The sequence below is a fragment of the Falco punctatus genome (genome assembly GCF_963210335.1).
Source record: "Falco punctatus genome assembly, contig: scaffold_23, whole genome shotgun sequence".
NCBI classification, from domain to species: domain Eukaryota; kingdom Metazoa; phylum Chordata; class Aves; order Falconiformes; family Falconidae; genus Falco; species Falco punctatus.
The window spans coordinates 951,140-970,167 of record NW_027660078.1 but is presented as its reverse complement, the minus strand read 5'-3'; the positions used below and the strand labels follow the sequence as shown (position 1 = coordinate 970,167).

At 48.0% G+C, this 19,028-nt stretch overlaps 1 protein-coding gene across 2 annotated transcripts; it reads left to right on the top strand.

Annotated features, from left to right (window-relative positions):
- The first annotated feature begins 958 nt into the window (after nucleotides 1–958).
- On the top strand, nucleotides 959–14,026 carry LOC308058060 (heat shock factor protein 5-like). 2 transcript variants are annotated; one of them, XM_080412070.1, is made up of 5 exons: nucleotides 959–5,736; nucleotides 6,696–6,889; nucleotides 9,732–10,106; nucleotides 13,341–13,438; nucleotides 13,698–14,026. In XM_080412070.1, the coding sequence occupies exons 1-5, from the start codon at nucleotides 5,432–5,434 to the stop codon at nucleotides 13,707–13,709; spliced, it is 984 nt and encodes a 327-aa protein (XP_080268196.1). In that variant the 5' UTR covers nucleotides 959–5,431; the 3' UTR covers nucleotides 13,710–14,026. The 2 variants fall into 2 exon arrangements, 1 of the variants encoding a protein (XP_080268196.1); XR_013925644.1 differs by lacking the exon at nucleotides 6,696–6,889 and having other exon boundaries at nucleotides 5,415–5,736; nucleotides 13,341–14,026.
- Nucleotides 14,027–19,028: the final 5,002 nt, after the last annotated feature.

Sequence of the window (19,028 nt, the reverse complement as noted above, 5' to 3'; positions counted from 1 at the left end):
TTCTTCCTCGGCATGAGCCCAGGGTGTCTGTGGTGCTGTGGACTTCAGGTATTCAGAGGAGACTCAAGAAACCTCTCAAGAACACCAAGTCAGGAGCAAAGCCCACAGTCCCTGGAAGCGTTAACAGGCCCCGCTGAGGGCCATGGCTGAGAAAGCCTCCCCATGGCCTTGTTAGAGCCCATCCTTGGAGGCTGTGAGGCAAAGGCGCTGTGCAGGCAGCTCTGCTGCTGAGCAAAGCCTTGGCTTGCTTGATGAAGCAGAAAGGCCAAGCCATGACCTGCAGCCTGTGGAAGGTCAATGCTGTCCCTCACAGAGGGCTCAGGGCTCTTGCTGCGGACCATGGAAGGTGGGCATCCAATGCCGAATGGGATTGCTGTGGGAGATGGTGTTGAAGGCTTCCCTAATATCCAGGTAGACAGCACCCACATTGTTTCCCTCACCCACTAGACAGGTCACCTTGTCACAGCAGGAGATCAGGTTCATCAAGCAGGACCTGCCTTTCATAAACCCATCATGGCTGGTCCTGACATCCTGGTTTTCCTGTGCCTCCTGTGTGATGGCGCTCAGGACGATCTGCTACACAACGTTCCCTGGCACTAAGATCAGGTTGACAGGCCTGTAGTTACCCAGATCCTCCTTCTTACACTTCTTGTAGGTAGGCACCACTCTGAAAAACCTTCAGTGTTCTGGGACCTCTCAGTTAGACAGAACTTTTGATAGTCATCGCTGTGGTGAAACAGTTGAGGAAAAAAGCAATGATTTTCACAGTATTCCTGTATCATGAGATTTCCATAGCCAAGGACACTTTCCAAAGCACTTTGTCCTTCCTGGATATAAGGTTCACCTGCACCACAGGTCTTCTGTGGCTGCAGAGAATTCACTGGTAGCAATGCCCTCTGCTGCCAGCACTGCACAGTCCAGCCCTGCATGTCTCTGGTCCCAAGAACAGCATGGATTGCTCTCCATAAGGGCATCTCATTTCACCTTTACAGTGCCAACTGCCAACCACCCCAACATGATCTGCAGGAAAACTTCTGCTTGTGTGTGACCTTGGGTACCTGTAGAGGTATTTTTAAAGTACCGAGAAGACATGTTGCCATTGTCCGGGTTAGACAACCCAGGCCTGTTAGTTGAAGCTGCAGAGCAACTTTAAATTGTCCTGGGAACAAGCAGTGTGAGAAAGAAAACAAGCTATGCACGGACAAGAAGCCAGGTGCAGAGCAAGTCCTGGGAACCGCGAAATCAGCACGCTCTCATCGGCACACTCTGATCAGGCGCCTGCAGCATGCGCACCGATCAGTGACACAGACACCCACGTGGCCAGAGACTTTTATCCAATCACCTGTGTGTAAAGTCGGGTGGGCGGTCGGTTTAAGTTATAAATATGACCTGTTTATTTAATAAACTGAGCACGACATGTAGCCATATTGATGTGATTGTCGTGACTTGGCCGACTCTCCACGGGGGACCCTCTTTGTCTTCCCACTGAAAAAACACCCCAGTTACTTGTAATATTATTTAAATGCAGTCATTTTAGTACTGGGGAACACTGCAACAGACTGACAGCATGATAGTCTTAACAGTCCTATCTTGTAGAAATCTTTCTAATTTCTCAGAATGTATTTGGCAGTATTTCTTAGTGTAATAATATCATCTTCAACCTCAGCTTTTAAAAAGGTTTTGGGGGAAAAAAAAACACACCTGCAACAAAAATAGAAAATTCCAACATGTTTTATGGCAACAGTTTTAAATGAAACTGTTTCAGCATTAAAATTCCATTAGAAGTGGGACAAAACCTCCCAGCATAAAGACAATTATCTAGAGATTCAATTACTGAAACTGCTTGCAATCAGCTTACTTCAGTGGAATATTCTTTTTTCAAGCTTACAAGAAAAAAACATTCTTGAAATGAATCAGAAGTCAACACCAAAGTTTCTCTACATCACAAAGCAATAAGGCAATTTAATATGGTATTAACACATGAAACAGAGGTTAACTATGCTTTTCAAAGATCACTTAAAACAGAACTGAGAAAAATGGGCTGATGATATGTTCTTAGGCTTATGTTCTAAAATTGTCATGTTCCATAGTTTCAGATGAGTCAGCTGAGTAGGAAAGTTGGTTGTCTGGTACTATGCTCGTGCTTCCAGACCTAATCCCATCCATAATTAAAAATAGAGATTATTTGCCAAAATTTGTCAAATCTGAAAACAGTTTTGAGTTTCGTCTTATCTGACTTATTAGCAAAAGCATCTAGGTCCTTCTTTCCTTCCTAATTAAGATGACATGGATAGAAATATTCAATGTTCACTTATGTTGATTCAGAACAAATTAAAATGTAGTAGTATGAGACTCTGCCTTAGCTGTGTTACAAGAGGTCTGGAGCTCAAAGATTTGTACTGCTATACATCAATAAGAAAATAATATCCATCCTTCTGTACTAGCTGATTATTTCTTTAACTAGAAAAAAAAAGTAAGAAAAATCACTTTTCTTCCAAAATGTTAATTCTCTAGGGAATGTTTTTCAACTGTTCTTTGTTACCTTCCTAACAAAACTGAAACTAATTACAGCAACACTTCTTACCACTCACAGATCTAACATGCATATAATCATGGTAAGAACAGTTATTTTCCAGCTTTATAGTATATATGTACATTCCTCTTATGCATTTAGAGGTGGACTTTTTCAGCCCAGGAAGGGTGACTGTACGTAGCGTGTCTGGCCTTCTGCAAATTACAGGCTTGATAACGTAAACTGGTCATTTCCTCAACTAACTGGTAGCTGAACAAAAGCACACATCGATTTAAATTTTCCAGGTGATGAAAAATTCTCCACTTAACCTGGTAAAACCTTCCAGGGATTAAGTGCTGCCTTTACTAACAGTAGTATGTCCTTGGATGGTAGTCAGGGTCAGCACACTGCATGGAAATGCAGCTGTCCTTGCCCTGACATACAGTAGACAAGCTAACAATAACATTTTTGTTCAGCTCTGCAGAATCAGTTTGCAAAATGTGTAATTTAGATCGTTCAGTTGGTAGGGGTTTTTACTATATATATATGTATAAGCAAGGGAAACATAGAAAACTAGGAGGTTATTACAAAAGGTGGGAATGGAGATTAAGCACTGGCAGGAGAAGAGGATTATGAATTTCTGGCAAAGGCCCACCTTCTCGTGTGTAAAATAGGCACATCTCTGGTGTCCCGCAGCAGGGAAGGAGGAAGAAAGCTAGCTGCAGAGAAAGGCACAGCTGTGAGAGAGGCAGACACCAGGGAGTAACTGCCATGGTACATGGCAAATAGGGGCGTGCGGGCTAACAGCAATTTGAGTTCACATGGGTGAAAAAGAAGGAAAGCACTGAGTCCATAACACAAATTAGTAATAAGCTATTTATTCTTGCAGCTCCCATCACCTTTGGCTAATAACAATCTTTGACAGCAAAGTAACGATTAAAGTCCTCAGGACCAAATTTAACCCACTGACCATGAAGTGGCAAATGAATCCGCTCTTGTGGCTGAAGTCAAGAATGGCCAGTGGTACCAAAGGGACCGATGTTTCTGTGCGTTAGTTCTAGGGAATCATGCTCTGCATTTCAGTGATGGACTACGTATTGCTGGCTCTGCCCTGATTTACGGATGATACACTAAAAACCTCACCTGTCCCACCATCAGGTAGTCATGGTCTTCTGGCACTCTCGCTGCACAGGGAGAGAGAAACCCAAATTCATTTCACTGAAGTAATGCAAAAGACAACCTCAGGAATGCCGAGAAGAATTTTTTGTGAAGTGGACATCTTTCTGGATTTTTCAGATTTGCATTCAGTATGCTTTACTTAAGTTTTAGCTGTTTACACTGAGCAACATAATTCTTAATAAATTATTACCGAGGGGGAAAAAAATGCAAAGCCTCTTGGGAAGACGACAGCATGAGCTTACTAGAATCGCAGGCCATTAATTCCTTGGGTAAAGCAACATCCTTCTGCGGTGCTGGATTTAGCTTTGATGACAACATTGACAACATTTCTGCTTCTGGTTTAATTTGAAGTGTGAAACTCTGTTAGCAACCCCGCCCAAACATCATTTTCCTCACTTCAGCTATGCGGAAGAGCAGAGGGATATTACTTTCAGTTTAAAAATAGGAACAGTTTCCCATCAGTTTATTCAATTTTGCCCCCTTTCTGGAACTTACTGCGCTTTTGCGTGCCTTGGTGGTTAGGGGCTGTGCTGTAAACCAAAGCAATAAGGACGACTTTAGTTAAAGAAGAGGTTTGGGTTTGTACCTTCTTGCTAAGAAATCTTACGACAACTCCAAGATAATGTATTTGAGGTCACGAAACACACGGGTGCTCAGTCTTCTCACTACTGTCTTGCTTTGAGGGCAGCCAAGACAGAGGAATGTCATTTTCTTCCGCCGCTGCTGGTGACCTGTGGGCAAGATGCAAGCAGAGAGAGAGATCACCGCACTCTTCCTTCCCCAGCTCCCTGCTCTTCTTTGCCTGTTGGTTCATAGCAGATTCCTGTTCTGCAGCGGTAAGGATGGTTCTGCTGGTTCCTGCAGTCTGCCTGCAGCCACAGCTGACAGCACAAGGCTGGGGAGAGGGCAGATCTGCACCAGTGCAGCTCAGGCACCGCCTCAGAGCTGTGCCAGCGCACAGTGCAAGCACTCGCAGTGACAAAGGTGCCGCTTAAGAGTTCTGGTCTTTGTGAATATAGCTAATCTTGTTCTTTTTATTCTTTCCTCTCTTTTTTCTTCACATACACGCACACCCCCACACCCTCCCTTAGCCAAGTAACATTGTGGTACCCAAAACATCCTGTGGCAATTAGTTCCCCGGTTTCCCTGTGATTAAGTACCTGATTTGATTTCTCCTATTTGAAAACCTCCATTAGCCGTGCTTGCCTCCTTTACACTAACTACAACTTCACTACCTATCTTTTTATACAATAACCGCCCCTCTGAAGATTCCTTCTTCAGCATTTCCTTCCGCTGAAGCTAGTTCTTATCCTCGCTGCTGATTTTCGCTGCCCCATTTTAACCCCACCTGATCTGTTCTGGTGTGGGGATCAGAACTGCACGGGTCTGGGAGGTTTTAGGGCAAATGTGACACAATTCCCGATTTGTTCCGCGTTCCTCTGCGCTCCTGATAAATTTGCTTTTCCTTTTGTGAACTGCCAGCGGTTTTTAAGCCGACACTTTGCAACACCTGCTCTGCCAGCAGCATTCCTCCCGGCGGGGTAAGCACCAGCCCGGTGCACCCCCGGCACACGGAGCAGCTCCCCAGCCCCCCGCTGCCCGCGTCCCCCTCTGTCCCCCCCGTCCCGTCCGTCCCCGCCGCCCGCACCCCGCGGCAGCCGCGGCAGCCCGGGCAGGTCCGGCTGCTCAGCAGAACCCGCCCCGCCCCGCCCTTCCCGAGATCGCCCCTCCCTGAGATTGATGTGTCACGTGGTCCTGCGGTCCCGCCCCTTTTCCCGCGCGCGGTCCCGGGGCGGCGGGCAGCCATGGCGGGGCGCGGGGCTGCGGGACGCGTGCTCCCTGCTCTGCCCCGCCTGCAGCCGCCTTCCACGGCCCGGCGCCCACCCGCGCCGTGGTTCAAGGACCTCCAGGCTGCCGCCGGGACGGCTGCGGGCTGGCGGCGGGGCCGCCCCGAGCGGCAACTTTCGGCCCCGGGCCTCAGCCGCCCGGTCGCTCACGGAAGCTACGGGAGATGCTGGTGGCAGTGGAGCTGAAGGGCCGGCGGGGTGAGGGGACCGGCGGGGCGGAGGGGATGGCTGAGGGACATGGTGGGGGTTGAGGGACATGGCCCGGCTGAGGGGACTTGGGGAGCTGAATGGACGGGGGGAGTGAGGGGGGCGGCGGGGCTGAGGGCACCCGGCGAGCTGAGGGGGGCGGCGGGGCTGAGGGCACCCGGCGAGCTGAGGGGGGCGGCGGGGCTGAGGGCGCCGGCGAGCTGAGGGGGGCGGCGGGGCTGAGGGCGCCGGCGAGCTGAGGGGGGCGGCGGGGCTGAGGGCGCCGGCGAGCTGAGGGGGGCGGCGGGGCTGAGGGCGCCGGCGAGCTGAGGGGGGCGGCGGGGCTGAGGGGGGCGGCGGGCTGAGGGGGGCGGCGGGCTGAGGGGGGCGGCGAGCTGAGGGGGGCGGCGAGCTGAGGGGGGCGGCGAGCTGAGGGGGGCGGCGAGCTGAGGGGGGCGGCGGGGCTGAGGGGGGCGGCGGGGCTGAGGGCGCCGGCGAGCTGAGGGGGGGCGGGGCTGCGGCCGTGCCGTGCCGAGGGACCGGGGCGCTGCGCGGACCAGGGCCGCGGCGGGGCTGAGGGCCGGGGGCCGCGCGCGGCGGGCGTCGCAGCAGCCCGTCCCCGTCAGTGCCGACACCTTCCCCGCCAGACTGTGGCGGCTGGTCAACAGCCCGCGCTGCCGCTCCGTTCGCTGGGTGCCTCCGGCCAGGGGCTGCTCATCAACCAGCCGCTCTTTGGGTGCGAGCTGCTGGGCACCGGGCTGGCCGTCGCCGCGCAGCTGGGTGGCTGTGGGGCAGCGGCAGCCGCCGGTTTCTTCAAGACCAAGAACTTCAGCAGCTTCATCCGACAGCTCAATCTCTACGGCTTCTGCAAGGTGGGGATGTTGCTGGAGAGCAGTGTGGTGGGGGCCGGGCCCAGAGGGTGGGCAAGGCAACGGTGGCAACTGCACTGGGTCCCTGCATCACTTCCGCAGCCCCCACTTTTGCCGTGACCGCCACAAACTCCTCGTCCACCTGAAGCGCCTGACGAAAGGCAACAAGGCGAAGATGGCAGCGGGCCTGGATGTGACCAGCCGCCCACCTAACCGCTTCCAGCGCTTGCTTGGCATGCCACTGGCCAGGCAACTGCTGCTTCCGCCCTCGACGCTCAGCAATGCCAACAGGCCTGGTGAGTCGGAGTGGGCCGTGTGGGGCCTTGGTGGGTTTTTGAGAAGCGCTGGGTGGCATGGGTTTTGAAAATCAGCACTCTCCTGAGGGAGAAGGGTTACCTGTCCTTGCTGGTGGCATCTCAGTTCACCTGGTATAGGGAAGCTGTTGTTGTTTATGCAGGTAGATCTGCTGCCAGTAAGCATGAGTAGCATGGTTCACATGTATTTCAGGCTGCCTGTAGACTATAGTACAGTCTCCATTGCGTGCTACACTGAGAACACCCTTGCCTGATCTCTGTGGAGCTGGCACAGCTCTACCAGATGAACGTTACTGCTTCTTGCCCGTCGGTAAGGATGCCCATCAGTAGGGGTGCTTAATAAGCTGTCATTAAATGTGTGCGAAACAGTGAGTCATGTGAAGTGATCACTAGAGCATCCTGTTAGTTTTGTGCAAAGGAAGCAAGACCTGGTAGTAAGATTTTTGTCAGTTGTCTCCTGAAAAAGAATTCACAAGCTACGCAGTTTTTAAAACGGATTGCACGAGTAGGTGAGAGCTAATTAGAAAATAATACTGCTGAAAAGCCCTAGAACGTGTTTTCTTTCTTTCTAACGCTCTTTGGGAGGATCTGAGTTTTCCCAAGACAAGTCTGAGCCCTCAGGATTATTCCACACGTTTTGTGTCGGCCCGAAAGCTTTGTAGCTGGCGCTGTGTAAGGAAGGTGTGAATATCTTGCTCTGCAGTGCTCTTGGGCTGCTCTAACTGTGGGCTGCTGCCAGAAGAGCACTCCTGCTTCCCATTCCCTTGATGGCATGTTAACTGTCATCTTCCTTGCAGCTGATACAGCAACGTGTTGCTTCAGCGCAGTGATCGGAGAAGACTTTAACAGCCTTTTTGTGGCTGGCTCTTGGACCCGGGTGATGCACCCCATGGGTGCAGAGCTGTAAGGCGCGGTGTAGGAGGAGCGACAGGACTGTGCGACCAGGAGAAGGGGAGAAGCAGTTGACGGTACTGCTCTCTGCAGCACCGGCTGGCATTTAGAGCAGAGTAGGGTATCACCATACTCTTGGTTACTGTGTCAGGGTAGGAACTGTCATCTAATTCAAGTGGTGTTTTCCGTGATGTGTGTGGAACTGCACGTGCAATACCAAGAAAACAAAATGAAGCATCGGAGAAGGGATGGAACTTATTTCAGTAGGGAGGCTAGGAAGCATTTAAATTAATGATTTGATGTGAACGTTGTTAACGCTAAGATGAGTCATTGCAGACTTCAATGACAGGTGGTTTGTCTGATGTAAGGCAGACCACTGGTAAAGGAAATTATTAGAAAGAGACGACTTGTTCATTTTTTGTCCTGTTTTGATGGCTGCAGTTTCAGAGTTTTTGCTCTAGGAGTTTCATTTTCTAGAAAGACAGAACAAGGAAAACATTGGGGTTTCTATGCAGTCAAGTTCTGACAGGCTGACAATGCGCTGTTGCGCTCTGTACTGACTATTTAGGGACACGTCTTTGCTGTAAATGTGAGGTAATTTGGTAGATAAGAGATACCTTTGTTTGCAAAGCGTCAGTCTGTTCCCAATGTCTTGCAGCATGTAACGCTGTGTTAAACATTCAGGAACAATTCCTGTACAGCAACGGGAGGTGGGTAACTTGGCATCCTGTGGTGTCTTGTGTATGTGTTAGAACTAGATAATCTTCATGTCCCTATCCAAAGGTGAAATATAAACAAAAGGATTTTCATACCCCTGTTCCTTCTCTCTGTTTATAAATGGTGAAAGTACTGAACAGGAAATAAACAGTCTTATGCATTAAGTCTTAGCAAATCTTCAGGGTCAGCTGGTATTTATTTAGTGATTCTTAATGGTTAAATGTGAACTTGCAGAATAATGACTGTATGTTACTGATTTCTTGAATTAGCTTCCATCAGAGGAGTGCCAGAGGTAAATGTGAGGCTATTTTTTAAAAAAAGTCCTTTTGAGTGAGAATTGGAAACTACAGGTCTGAGAAAGCCTGGCTTCTAGATCAACCCTATTGATGTGAACCATCCTGAAACTTGTAATTCTCCTGGCTAAATGCAATCCTGCAGGGGAGTCACAAATGCAGTAGTTCTTAGAGAAATCAATGAGCACAGGCGTTCGGGGTGTTACTGTCAGTGTTTCAAGAAAGCCACCAAAACAGAAATCGAGCTGTCATGGTATAAAAGCAAATACCATTTCATGAAACAGTAACTGTCTGAGAGATGAAACTGTAAAATAATAGAGAAGAATAAAAGGACTATCTAGGAAATAACAAAATGGCAAAGTCTGGGATATTTTAGTCTGCACCGAACTAGTTGAGCTGACTGAGAAAAAATGGGCTTTGAATTTTTTTTCTTGACCAAATAAATGACTTGTCATAAACTACTTGCAAAGTCCTTTGGAGGATTTTGACATTGCCCTTCCCTTAGCTGTTTGTGAGCTGTCAGTAGTGGAGTTTGGTAAAATCTTGCTTTATGATGTCCCTTTCTTAAAATGTATTGTCTGATTTAACACACAGTACTTTCAAAATTGCTTTTGTTTGGTTTAGTAAGTTACTACACTTTCCGATGTATGGCACATTTCTAAATATGGGTAACTCATTACTGCCAGTTTAAGGAGATTGAATGCTACGCAGACACCTGTGTTGGCGCTTCACTCGTGTGCCACACAGCAGTTACTGCATGCTCGGGTCTAAGAGTACAGTCTCCTTTCTGGGTTAAGTATGCTGGAGCAAAGGTAGTCTTCCCAAATAATGTTGCAGAGCCTTGGCTCCTCATATTGCCTTTCTTTGCCTGTGAAAACTCCTTTCCTTAACACTTGTTTCACTTTAATTTGTACCCACTGCAGGACTGCTGACTGTAGGGCAGTTTCATCAACTTTACGGTCAAGGTGTTTTCCCTCCGTACTCCTACACGGCAACCTCGTGCCGAGCCCCCAGCACTTCACCAGCACAAAGATTAGATCCGACTGCAGTCCCTTCCACTTGGATCCAGCAGGGACCACTTGGGTTGCTGCCAGGGCAAGGGGCTTCCCCAGCTTTTCCAGATAAAGGGGCTGCCTTTCCGGTACTCCAGACGCTTCCAATGGGAGCCACGTACACACTCCAGCCTGTGGCTTCTCTTCCGCCACTTCAGCAAGGGACTCAAAGCGTTGCCGCATCCATTGCAAATTGTAGCAGCTCTGCATCTTCAGTGCCATACTCACAAGCCTGCTATCCAACAGGTATGGAAAAAAAATTCTGTATTTGCTTTTCAAAAATAGATTTTAAAGTGAGACTATTTTTCTATAATACTCTGCCATGTGTATATCTCAAGTGAGAATTGGAAAGTGTCCAGTCTAAAAGGAAGATGGACCTTTAAAGCAAAAGGAGTTTCTGTTTGCTGTTTGTGTCCTTCCTCCAGATTTTGTTTGTCCCCTTGTGATTTTCTGGATAGCCTTTCTGTTGAGGTGAAAGGGTGAGGAGAAAAACATTTGTCCATAATGTCGGTGTGAGGCTAACTTTCATTTTTGTTTTTTCAATTAAGCAAAACTTGGACAATGATATTAAAGCACTGAGACCTTGTTAAGAAGTAGTATCCTAGGCCGTGGTCTCATGTTTTTCCAGGTCAAGGTTTTAAACCTTAAAGATCAGTCAAACGTATTGTGTAGAACAGGGGTCCTCAAACTTTCTAAACAGGGGCCGGCGCGCGGATTAGGTGGCAGGAAGTCATCTGTGGCTGCTTGGTTTCCCCCTCCAACCCCCGGCAGGGTGGTGGTGATGTGGTGGTTCTGTAAATACGGGGGGGCGGATTGAGGACCCTGGGGGGCCATATCTGGCCCACGGGTCGTAGTTTGAGGACTCCTGGTGTAGAATATTTCATTCTGCTCGTACTATTTTTGTATCCAAATTTTTTTTCTTGCTTAGCTTCTTTATGTTGTATTTTTTTATGCACTGAAGACTAGAAAGTACAAAAGTCTTGGCTTCTTTCTTTTTTTGAAATTATTTCTGCCACAATTGTCAGTCTCACTTAATCACTTGATTACAAAATAAATCAGTCTCACTGAAGTGTTTTTATTCTTCAGAAGAGGAGTTGAAGCAAATTACTGTTCTTTTCCTTGCCCTTACCTTGAATTGGAAAAATCACATGATGGGTTATTTTCTGGGGAGTGGTGGTCTATTTGTTGTTGTTTTGTGGTGTTTTTGTTCAGTTTCCCTAAAACTTCTGAAATTCAGAACAGTGACCCTTTCCTTGAACAAACTAAAGCTCAGTTATTATTCTTTCCTTCTGCCTGCTCCTCCTTTGGCAGCCGCACCTTCACAAAGACAGCTATCTATCATCCCTGTTTAGAAATCCTACACAGTGAAATCATTACATCTTTTGTGCATCTCTTCTGAGACCTCTGCTGAGAACATTTCAGACAATAATCACTAGTTTCCATAACGTCATTTTTGTCAAGGAAGTGTTCTGAGGAGCTGGGCATTTCTTGTAGACACACTTAAATGTTTAAGAGACAGGCAGTTTCTGCCACGTGCTCCTTGCCTTGTGCCCCTTATGCAAAGATTACTGTGGTGGCCAAAGTGTGGAGCCTGCCTTACCAGCTGCTAACTATTAAGTCTTCTCCCAGGAGCAGGTGTCCTGAGAATCACAGAATGGTTTGGGTTGGAAGGGACCTTAAAGATCAGCAAGTTCCCACCCCCCTGCTGTGGGCAGGGACACCTTCTATTAGACCAGGTAGCTCCAAGCCTCATCCAGAATACTTGCTTCATTAAGGTGGGAGGTGGTCCCCGCTTTGTGTTTCTATTGTTACAGAGCATAGGCTGAAACTCATCATGATGAGTGGTAGTTGTCTCTATCTCAGCTAAGGCCCCAGCCCTCTTCCGTAGTCAAGGGAAGGAAAGGGGCGTCTCGGGTGCGATTCACATTGCTCGGTTTAGAGTTTGTCTTGGGGTAAGATTACTGGTGTCCTGGAAGTGCCTGTTTTGAAGTACTGCCTGTAGGGGAGCTGAGGGAGACCAGCGCAGATTTAGACATGAATATGTAGATCCCTCTCACTGGATGACGCTCGTTGCTTTAAGTTTAAAGGATAACTTGGCTATGTTGCTCAGGTAGAATCTTCTGGGGTGGGAGGTGGGTGTGAGAATGTGGTGAAAACATACCAAATTTTGCAAGGTGTAATCAAAACTGAAATACAGAAACTTAGGGAATCTGAGGCATTTGAAAACTCCAGTGAATTAATTAGCATTTCTGAGAGTGTAAGTGACATTTCACTGGAGTATGATAAATCTTTTAATTTTCACTGTCACTTAGGACTGTCTCAGTGGTTTTACTTCTGTGCCTGTGTATCTCTTAATCTCTCCGTTATCCTTTCTTCTGTATATTATAACATACAGCATGCTGAAAGCGTGTTTCTTCATATGTTCACATGAAAAAGTCTGGTTTCCTTCATCATGAGAGCATAGCAGCAAGATTAGTTTGTTTGGAAAGTGATAGTTAACCTTAAAATACATATTTAATAAGTGAGAGAACTGAAGAATGTATGTTCAATCTTATTCTTGACTCTTTTCATTTCACTTTTGAAGTCCCATTAAATGAAATCAAAGTAGAACTTTCTGAAAAGATTTCTTTTTATGTGTATTCAAACTTGTTTGTTAACTTCCGTGACAAAAAGTTTTCCCTGGTTTTTCATTATGATTCTTATTGAAAAGTCAGTAAAATAAAATATGCTCGTCTAAGTCTTTTTTTCCCCACTAGCCTTAGACCATAATTATTGTAAGGATTTAGTTCTGTTTACTTTCGGCTATCTGCAAAACCTTTGACAGTAGTAGAATCGGGTCAAAGAAATGCGTTGAAGCTTCATTATCTGAGAGTGTCTAATAATGAAAAATCAGTCATGGAGACCATGTGAGACATTATTAGTTATTGGTGCCATCTGACAGCACAAGTCCAATTGCGCCTTTTGAATACATCTGTTCCTGTAGGGTTCATTTACATATGAAAACCTTTCTGGTGAGTGGTAGTTCAGGAGTAGTCATGATATTCTTCGGAATGATACACTCTTGGTTAAGATAATTCATTTTCTTTGTAAGTCTTAAAATTCACATGGTCACAAGTGTGTATGAACACCTAGGCTCAGCTATGTGAATACACTTTTTGTGGTGTATTGTGACAAGAAACTCAAGCAGCCAAATCAGAGAGGTGATATTAAGACACAAAAGACTGATTATGAAGTTTCTGCATGTATGTGTGTGTTTTATCAATTTTACAATATATATTTTTAATATATCTATACATATCTTAAAATAAGTATTTTTAAGATTAAGAAATTGGTCTTAAAATCACTTGGAAGGTAACAATAAATTTCTGGAATTTCACTTACTGTGTGATTATTGAAATGTTTAATCAAAGTAAGCTATAGAACTCTGCACACCAGACACAGGTTCCGGCAGTCTGATAGCTGTGTTTTGAATTCTTGCAGCCACACCACAGAGCTGTTCAGCAGCAGCCCACACAGATCCTCTGGCTGGCTGTGCTGGTCCTACTGCTTCAGCGTGCACCCACGACAGCTTTGTCCAGGTGAGCGTAGCCTACTGAAAGGAGGTGTAAGCGAAGGAGACTGTATGAATGAACTGCAGGTTTATACACTTGTGAAATTCAGGATAAAAATTTGAAAATTGATCTGCTTGATAAAGTGAAAGTGATGTGGTTTACAAATACCTATTTCAAAGAACCACTGAATGTTAAACGGGTAGTTTTGTAATTCAGGTTAGGTTTCAGGGTAGCAGCATAGCGGGTGTCCTCATCAGTGGAGTGTTTTTTTGCTTGACTTCACCAGAATCACTTTTAGTTAATGAGCCTGCATTTGTCTTGGAAGAATGTTCTTGCCTGGACAAAAAGAGATTCTTTAATATTATGAAAATAGTGAGAAGCAGCTCCACTTCTTTGTCCCGGACAGCTTCCTGCAGTCCTGAGTTTCATTTGTTGAACGAGAAAAACTAAGGTGACTTTTTGGAATGGGCCCCACCTCAGAGATCTCTTATTAAAGATAACTCCAGTACTTCCTGTAAATGCGTTATGTAATTCTAGTGGAAACTGCACCTTATTTGGAGGGCCTGGCTTATCAGGTATCGGAAGATCTGAAGGAAGAATGCAAGGGCTTCCTTTTCTATTGCAGCATAACGCATATACTTTTTTCCCCCCTCCCAGAGGACAAGCGTAGCAAGTTATGCTTATGTGTGTTGAAAAAGGGTTGACCTACCCAAGCTTGATCATCCAGTTTCCTGTCTTGCAAATTTCAACCTTTGTCTTCTATTCATGAGTTTTTTTTTTTAAAAAATAAGCTTATCCAAGATGGGCAGGTTATGGCCAGGGTAACACGTTAGTGTAAGGCTATAAATAGCCAACAGCCAGTCATGCCGTCGATATTGTAGTATTTATTTTTCGCACAGTGCATCTTTGTCCTCTCACTTTGATCGTGAGCTGCTTTTTTCATCCAGAACGTGAGGATCCGTCTGAGCGATGGGAAGTCACAATGAAATAGCTTATCTCGGAAGGCCGAGATCAATGGGATAGTAAACCATTCCAAAGGAGTTGTCAAAGGTGGTGTTGTGGCTAGATTGAAGGATAATATACAGTGTCCAAAGGGTCTAGTAAAAATCAGTTGTTTGGAGAAGCAAGTCCGTGGGCAGTGTGTGGAGTCAGAAGAGCTTTAGGCCACTTGCTAGTGGTTGCTTTGTTTCCTGGAAACCCCCAGCAAAAAGCTGCCGAGCATCTGGGCAGAGACTGCGGGAAGGCGATCCTCTGCATGAGAAGGCCAAAGGCGAGCAGTGCCCTGTATCAGTTCCACCAGGTCAGTAACCGGCTGTCTCTGAGCAGGGTAACACAGCTATCGTACCGCGTGGATCAACGGGACTTCTAGAGATTTCTGAGTCTTCGCATAGCATAAGTCATTTCTCCTGGAACGTGGTGACAGGCTGTGCAGGTGGTACAGAAGACAGCAGTTTGCCTGCGGTTCTTGCTGAGCTGTGGGGAATAATCAGTTTGCCTTTTGTGTGTTCTGGGGCATATACTTCCCCAAACTTCTGCTGGGGGATGGGGCAAGCTGCAGTATTGAGCATCCTGCCCTGCTGGTGTGTCGATCATCCATCAGTAACCACTTGCACAAATCCTCAAAAGCGGTAAAATTCATCAGCTCTGGCTGACTAAGCATTTTTATTGTTCTTCACAAAAAATAGAACTATTGCATGGTATATTTCCTATCGTTCCACTCAATACCTTCCACCAGTTGCAGGAATTCAGTGCAATGCTGTTGAAGCGTGGTTTGCGGGGTGTTTTAGGCTGTTTGGTCCCGCTGTGTGCTGCTAGGTAGGAGTGGCAAAGCCTATACGAAACTGCTGGACCAGTCCCGAAGACAGTGAACCCTATCAGCGCGCTAGTAGTCAGCAAGCTGGTTACCAGCCCCGTTTCTGTTGGATCCAGATGGTGCTTTGTGGTCTCAGAAAGAAAAGCTGGCACTCTTGGACAAGGAAGCTTAAACCTTGTGCTGTTCCTTACTGGGTCTTGCAGAGAGCATCACTTTTTAAGTTTAGGAGAGATTAAGACAGGTGGAGCTTCTGGGTCTTGGAGGCCAGCTGCTGGGCTTGTACAGTACGCACCTGAGCTGCTGAAAGTGTTAGGTGACCCTGACTGGAACACGGGCAGACCAGGCCGGTAACTAACTGGTTGGTTGGCTGCAGTTTGCTCTCCAGAAAAAGCTACAGAGAATTACTGCGTGGAATGGCAAGGGGACATAGGTGGTTATACCCAGACATGGTGGCTGATGATGGTGTATCTCACCAGGTTTCTGAAATCGGGGTTTCAGAGGTTTGTATTACACTCTCATCACAGTTGGTTACAAAACAGGGAGCTCGGGTACAACTTCTTGCCCATTTTTCATTTGGGATCTCTTAAGTGGGGTTTGGATTAGTGTGATGAATCAGTATCCTTGGGTAGGAATGAGTCTTTTGAGAGGCCTCCTGCTATCTTCTGCAACAGCAGTGCTGGCAGCTCACAACCATTAGCTCAATACTTCCCCGCTGCTTTATCATAGATGTGAACTGAGGCTACATGTTGGATTTCAGGGATTATTTTTTTTTTCCTGCCCTCACCTCATTTTGTTTTGTTTTGTTTTTTTTTTTATAATAGCAGCCCTGCTGTTTGATTATTGCTATTACCATGGTTATTAAGCTGTCAGTATTTCCTTGTGGAACTGAAGCAAGAGGTAACAGGAAATGGAGGAAATGAACGTGCAAGAAAAAAGAAGAAAAACTTTCTGACCTTAAAAGCAAACTACTTAGGACTGCTTTTATTTGTAATAGGGAATGATAATCAGCCATGTTATTTCAAAAAGAAATCAAGTCTGAACTAATTCCGATTTCCCAAGCGCTCAAGCCAGATTTGTGTAGTACTAGCAGTCCCTGAAAGTCCCATGTAACTCTGTTAAACATTCAGGAACAATTCCTGCACAGCTTCACTTCACCCGCTTCAGCACTTCCTGGACCATGGTCTCAGCCATCTCTTGAAGCTCCTGGTCTTCTGCCACCATAGTTCAGCAGCCTAGGCGGTGTGCTCTTAGATGCTTTTTGTCTGGCAGGCTTGGAATGCTAAAATGGGGAACAGCTGATGAGTCAGTGTGTTCCTTCACCTCGATTTGCTTTCCTCTTCCTCCCAAGACCCACGTCCAGACAAGTCCCTAGCAGTCAAGCTTGAAAAAATCTGGTTTCTCTGTACGCCACCTGGCACACGCAGGTTTTGAGAGCACAGAAGGAAACGATCCTTTTCCTTGCATGACCTGGCTGTAAGCTGCCAGCCCAAGGAAGTGTTCTTGGGACAGGAGGCGCTCTGAAAGTCCACCGCAGGCTGCCAGCCTCATGCAAAGTGGGGAAGAAGTCACGAGTCGAGAACAGAGCCTGGCAGCAGCCCAAAGTTGTCCTCTCCCATCAAATGCTCTTTTGCAGCTTGACAGCTTGACTGTCATGGCAGAAGGAGCCGAAGCCTTCACCCTGGCACAGATACCACCCCACACTATGCAGAAACGCTTCTAGAGAGGCTCTTGCAGGGCATGGAGCCAGGCAGCTTTTAATGGGCACCCTGCTAAGGAGAACCGGGCAACAGCAGGCTCTCCACTAAGCTGATCAAAGACCTCCTTGAAGAGAAAACCAACTCACAAATGTCCCATCACCGGCACTGTCAGGTTCAGGGGTGCTGCACCTTTGGATGCAGAAGTCTTTGGATGAAAACCAGAGTTTTCACCCGCACGTGAAACCAGCACCATGGACGCTAAGCCCATTGAGTGCACCTCACAGGTTCATGCTAAATGTGAGTCTGTGCACAGACGGGACCACTCAGGGTGCCCAGGCACACTTTTGCATCACAAAGGGCTAGTGCCTCATGTCCAAGACGCACAGGGGAAAAGAAATAATAGAAGGGGGGAGACGAAGTAGTCCCCGGCGAGGCAAGGAATGGGTTACAACCCAGTGGGCTGGCAGAGCAGACCCAGGATCTGACAGCCACCCTCAGGTGAGGACACATGGCACACCAGCCAGTTGCCACCTCCTCAGCAGCCAAGCACTTCTCGCAAGCCCCAAGCACCTGTGTGCATGGCAGCACCTTCTCCCAAGGCCCGGCTACCAACGCACTGCTGCACAGCAGAGGCAGCCCCCAGCATCCACCCGGCTCCTACTCACTGGCCTCCCTTTGCTGGCAGGCTTTTTGGAGCTGCTCTGGCTGCCTGGTTGTCTCCTCTTTCCCTGCTGCTGCTGTTCTTGGCCCTCAAGCTGCTGGAGGCGGCGTCGCTCTTTCTCAAGAGCCTCCAGTCCTTCAATCCTCTTCTCGATCACGGTGAGATGCCTGTCAAGAGAAAGGCAGGCATCTGAGAAGGAGCCGCTCTGTCCGTCTTGCACAGGCCATTTTCTGCTCAGCCACTCCTGTCATCCTGCTACGTGTTGTGCTGCTCCAGCAGTCCCTGCAGCAGCTTACAGCTGCCTGTCCAAGGCTCCAAACACAGACCCCGCCGATGGGTTCGCAGCCAGCACAGGCTCCTTCCACCTCTGGGCTTCGTGTGTTTACTGGAACGTGAGGCTCCAGGACTTTGATCGGGGATCATGGGCTCCCTTCAAGAGCAAGCGTTACTTGGCCTTTTCTTACCTCTGCCTTTTCTTTGCAGCTGGCAAACTCCTCCTTTGCTCCTGCAGCAACCACTCTCGCAGGCAAGAAACATCAGTCCGTCCTGGCAGTTTGGAGGTACCCTCTAATTTGGCCAGGTCTTCCCAAAGCTTTTTCTGAAAGGTGACACCAAGTTGTGGCTTGCTGTTGCCTGGATGAGCACTCCTGCCCGCGTGTGCTAAGGCATCCCACAGGCCCAGGGCAGCGCTCTGCTCCAGCCACGCAAGGAGGGCAGAAGAGGCCCTTGGGGCTCTGCATGCCTGCATGTGACTTTCCTGCCTGCGCCCTGCACTAGCTCAGCCCGCTGCAGAGCCCAGCCCGGCAGCACAGCCCTCACCTCTCCTGCACTGACCGCCTCCCCAAGGTGCCACAAGTAAAGCCCCAGCCCTCGGCACCGTGCCGCTGAGCGGCATCCACAAACACTCCGCTTTGCTCTACCTCCTCTCGCATGAACATCTTCTCTGCCTCCAGCTTGAGTGTGGTCAGATACTGCCTGTAATCATTGAACTCCTTCAGAGTGCAAACCACCTATGGAGAGATGAGGGGAGACATCCCTCAAGAATTTGCCAGCCAGCTATGCAGACTGCCTTCCCCAAAACAGCCCAAACCCAGCAGGAGGGGAGATGCTCCTCTGCTCACCCTCCCCTCCCCTTCCCTGTGGCAGGGCCCCTGACTCTTCCACCACGCCATGGCTGAGCGGTGCTCCTAGCCGCAGCGCCAGGCCTCGCACCGGCTGCCTCAACACTCAGGCAGTGCAAGGCGACCTGAGGAGAGCCGGAGTGGGACTTGCCAGAGGGATGCTGGCGCTGCTTCTGCTCCCAGGGAAACGAGCCCCACAGCCCTGTGCTCCCCACCAGCAACAGGCAGCTGCAGCAAGCGCTCTGGGAAGCCTGCTTGAGGAGGGCTGCTTTTATCAGCCCCATGTCCAGACCTACTTTGTTGTCACTGGTGATGTAACCCTCTC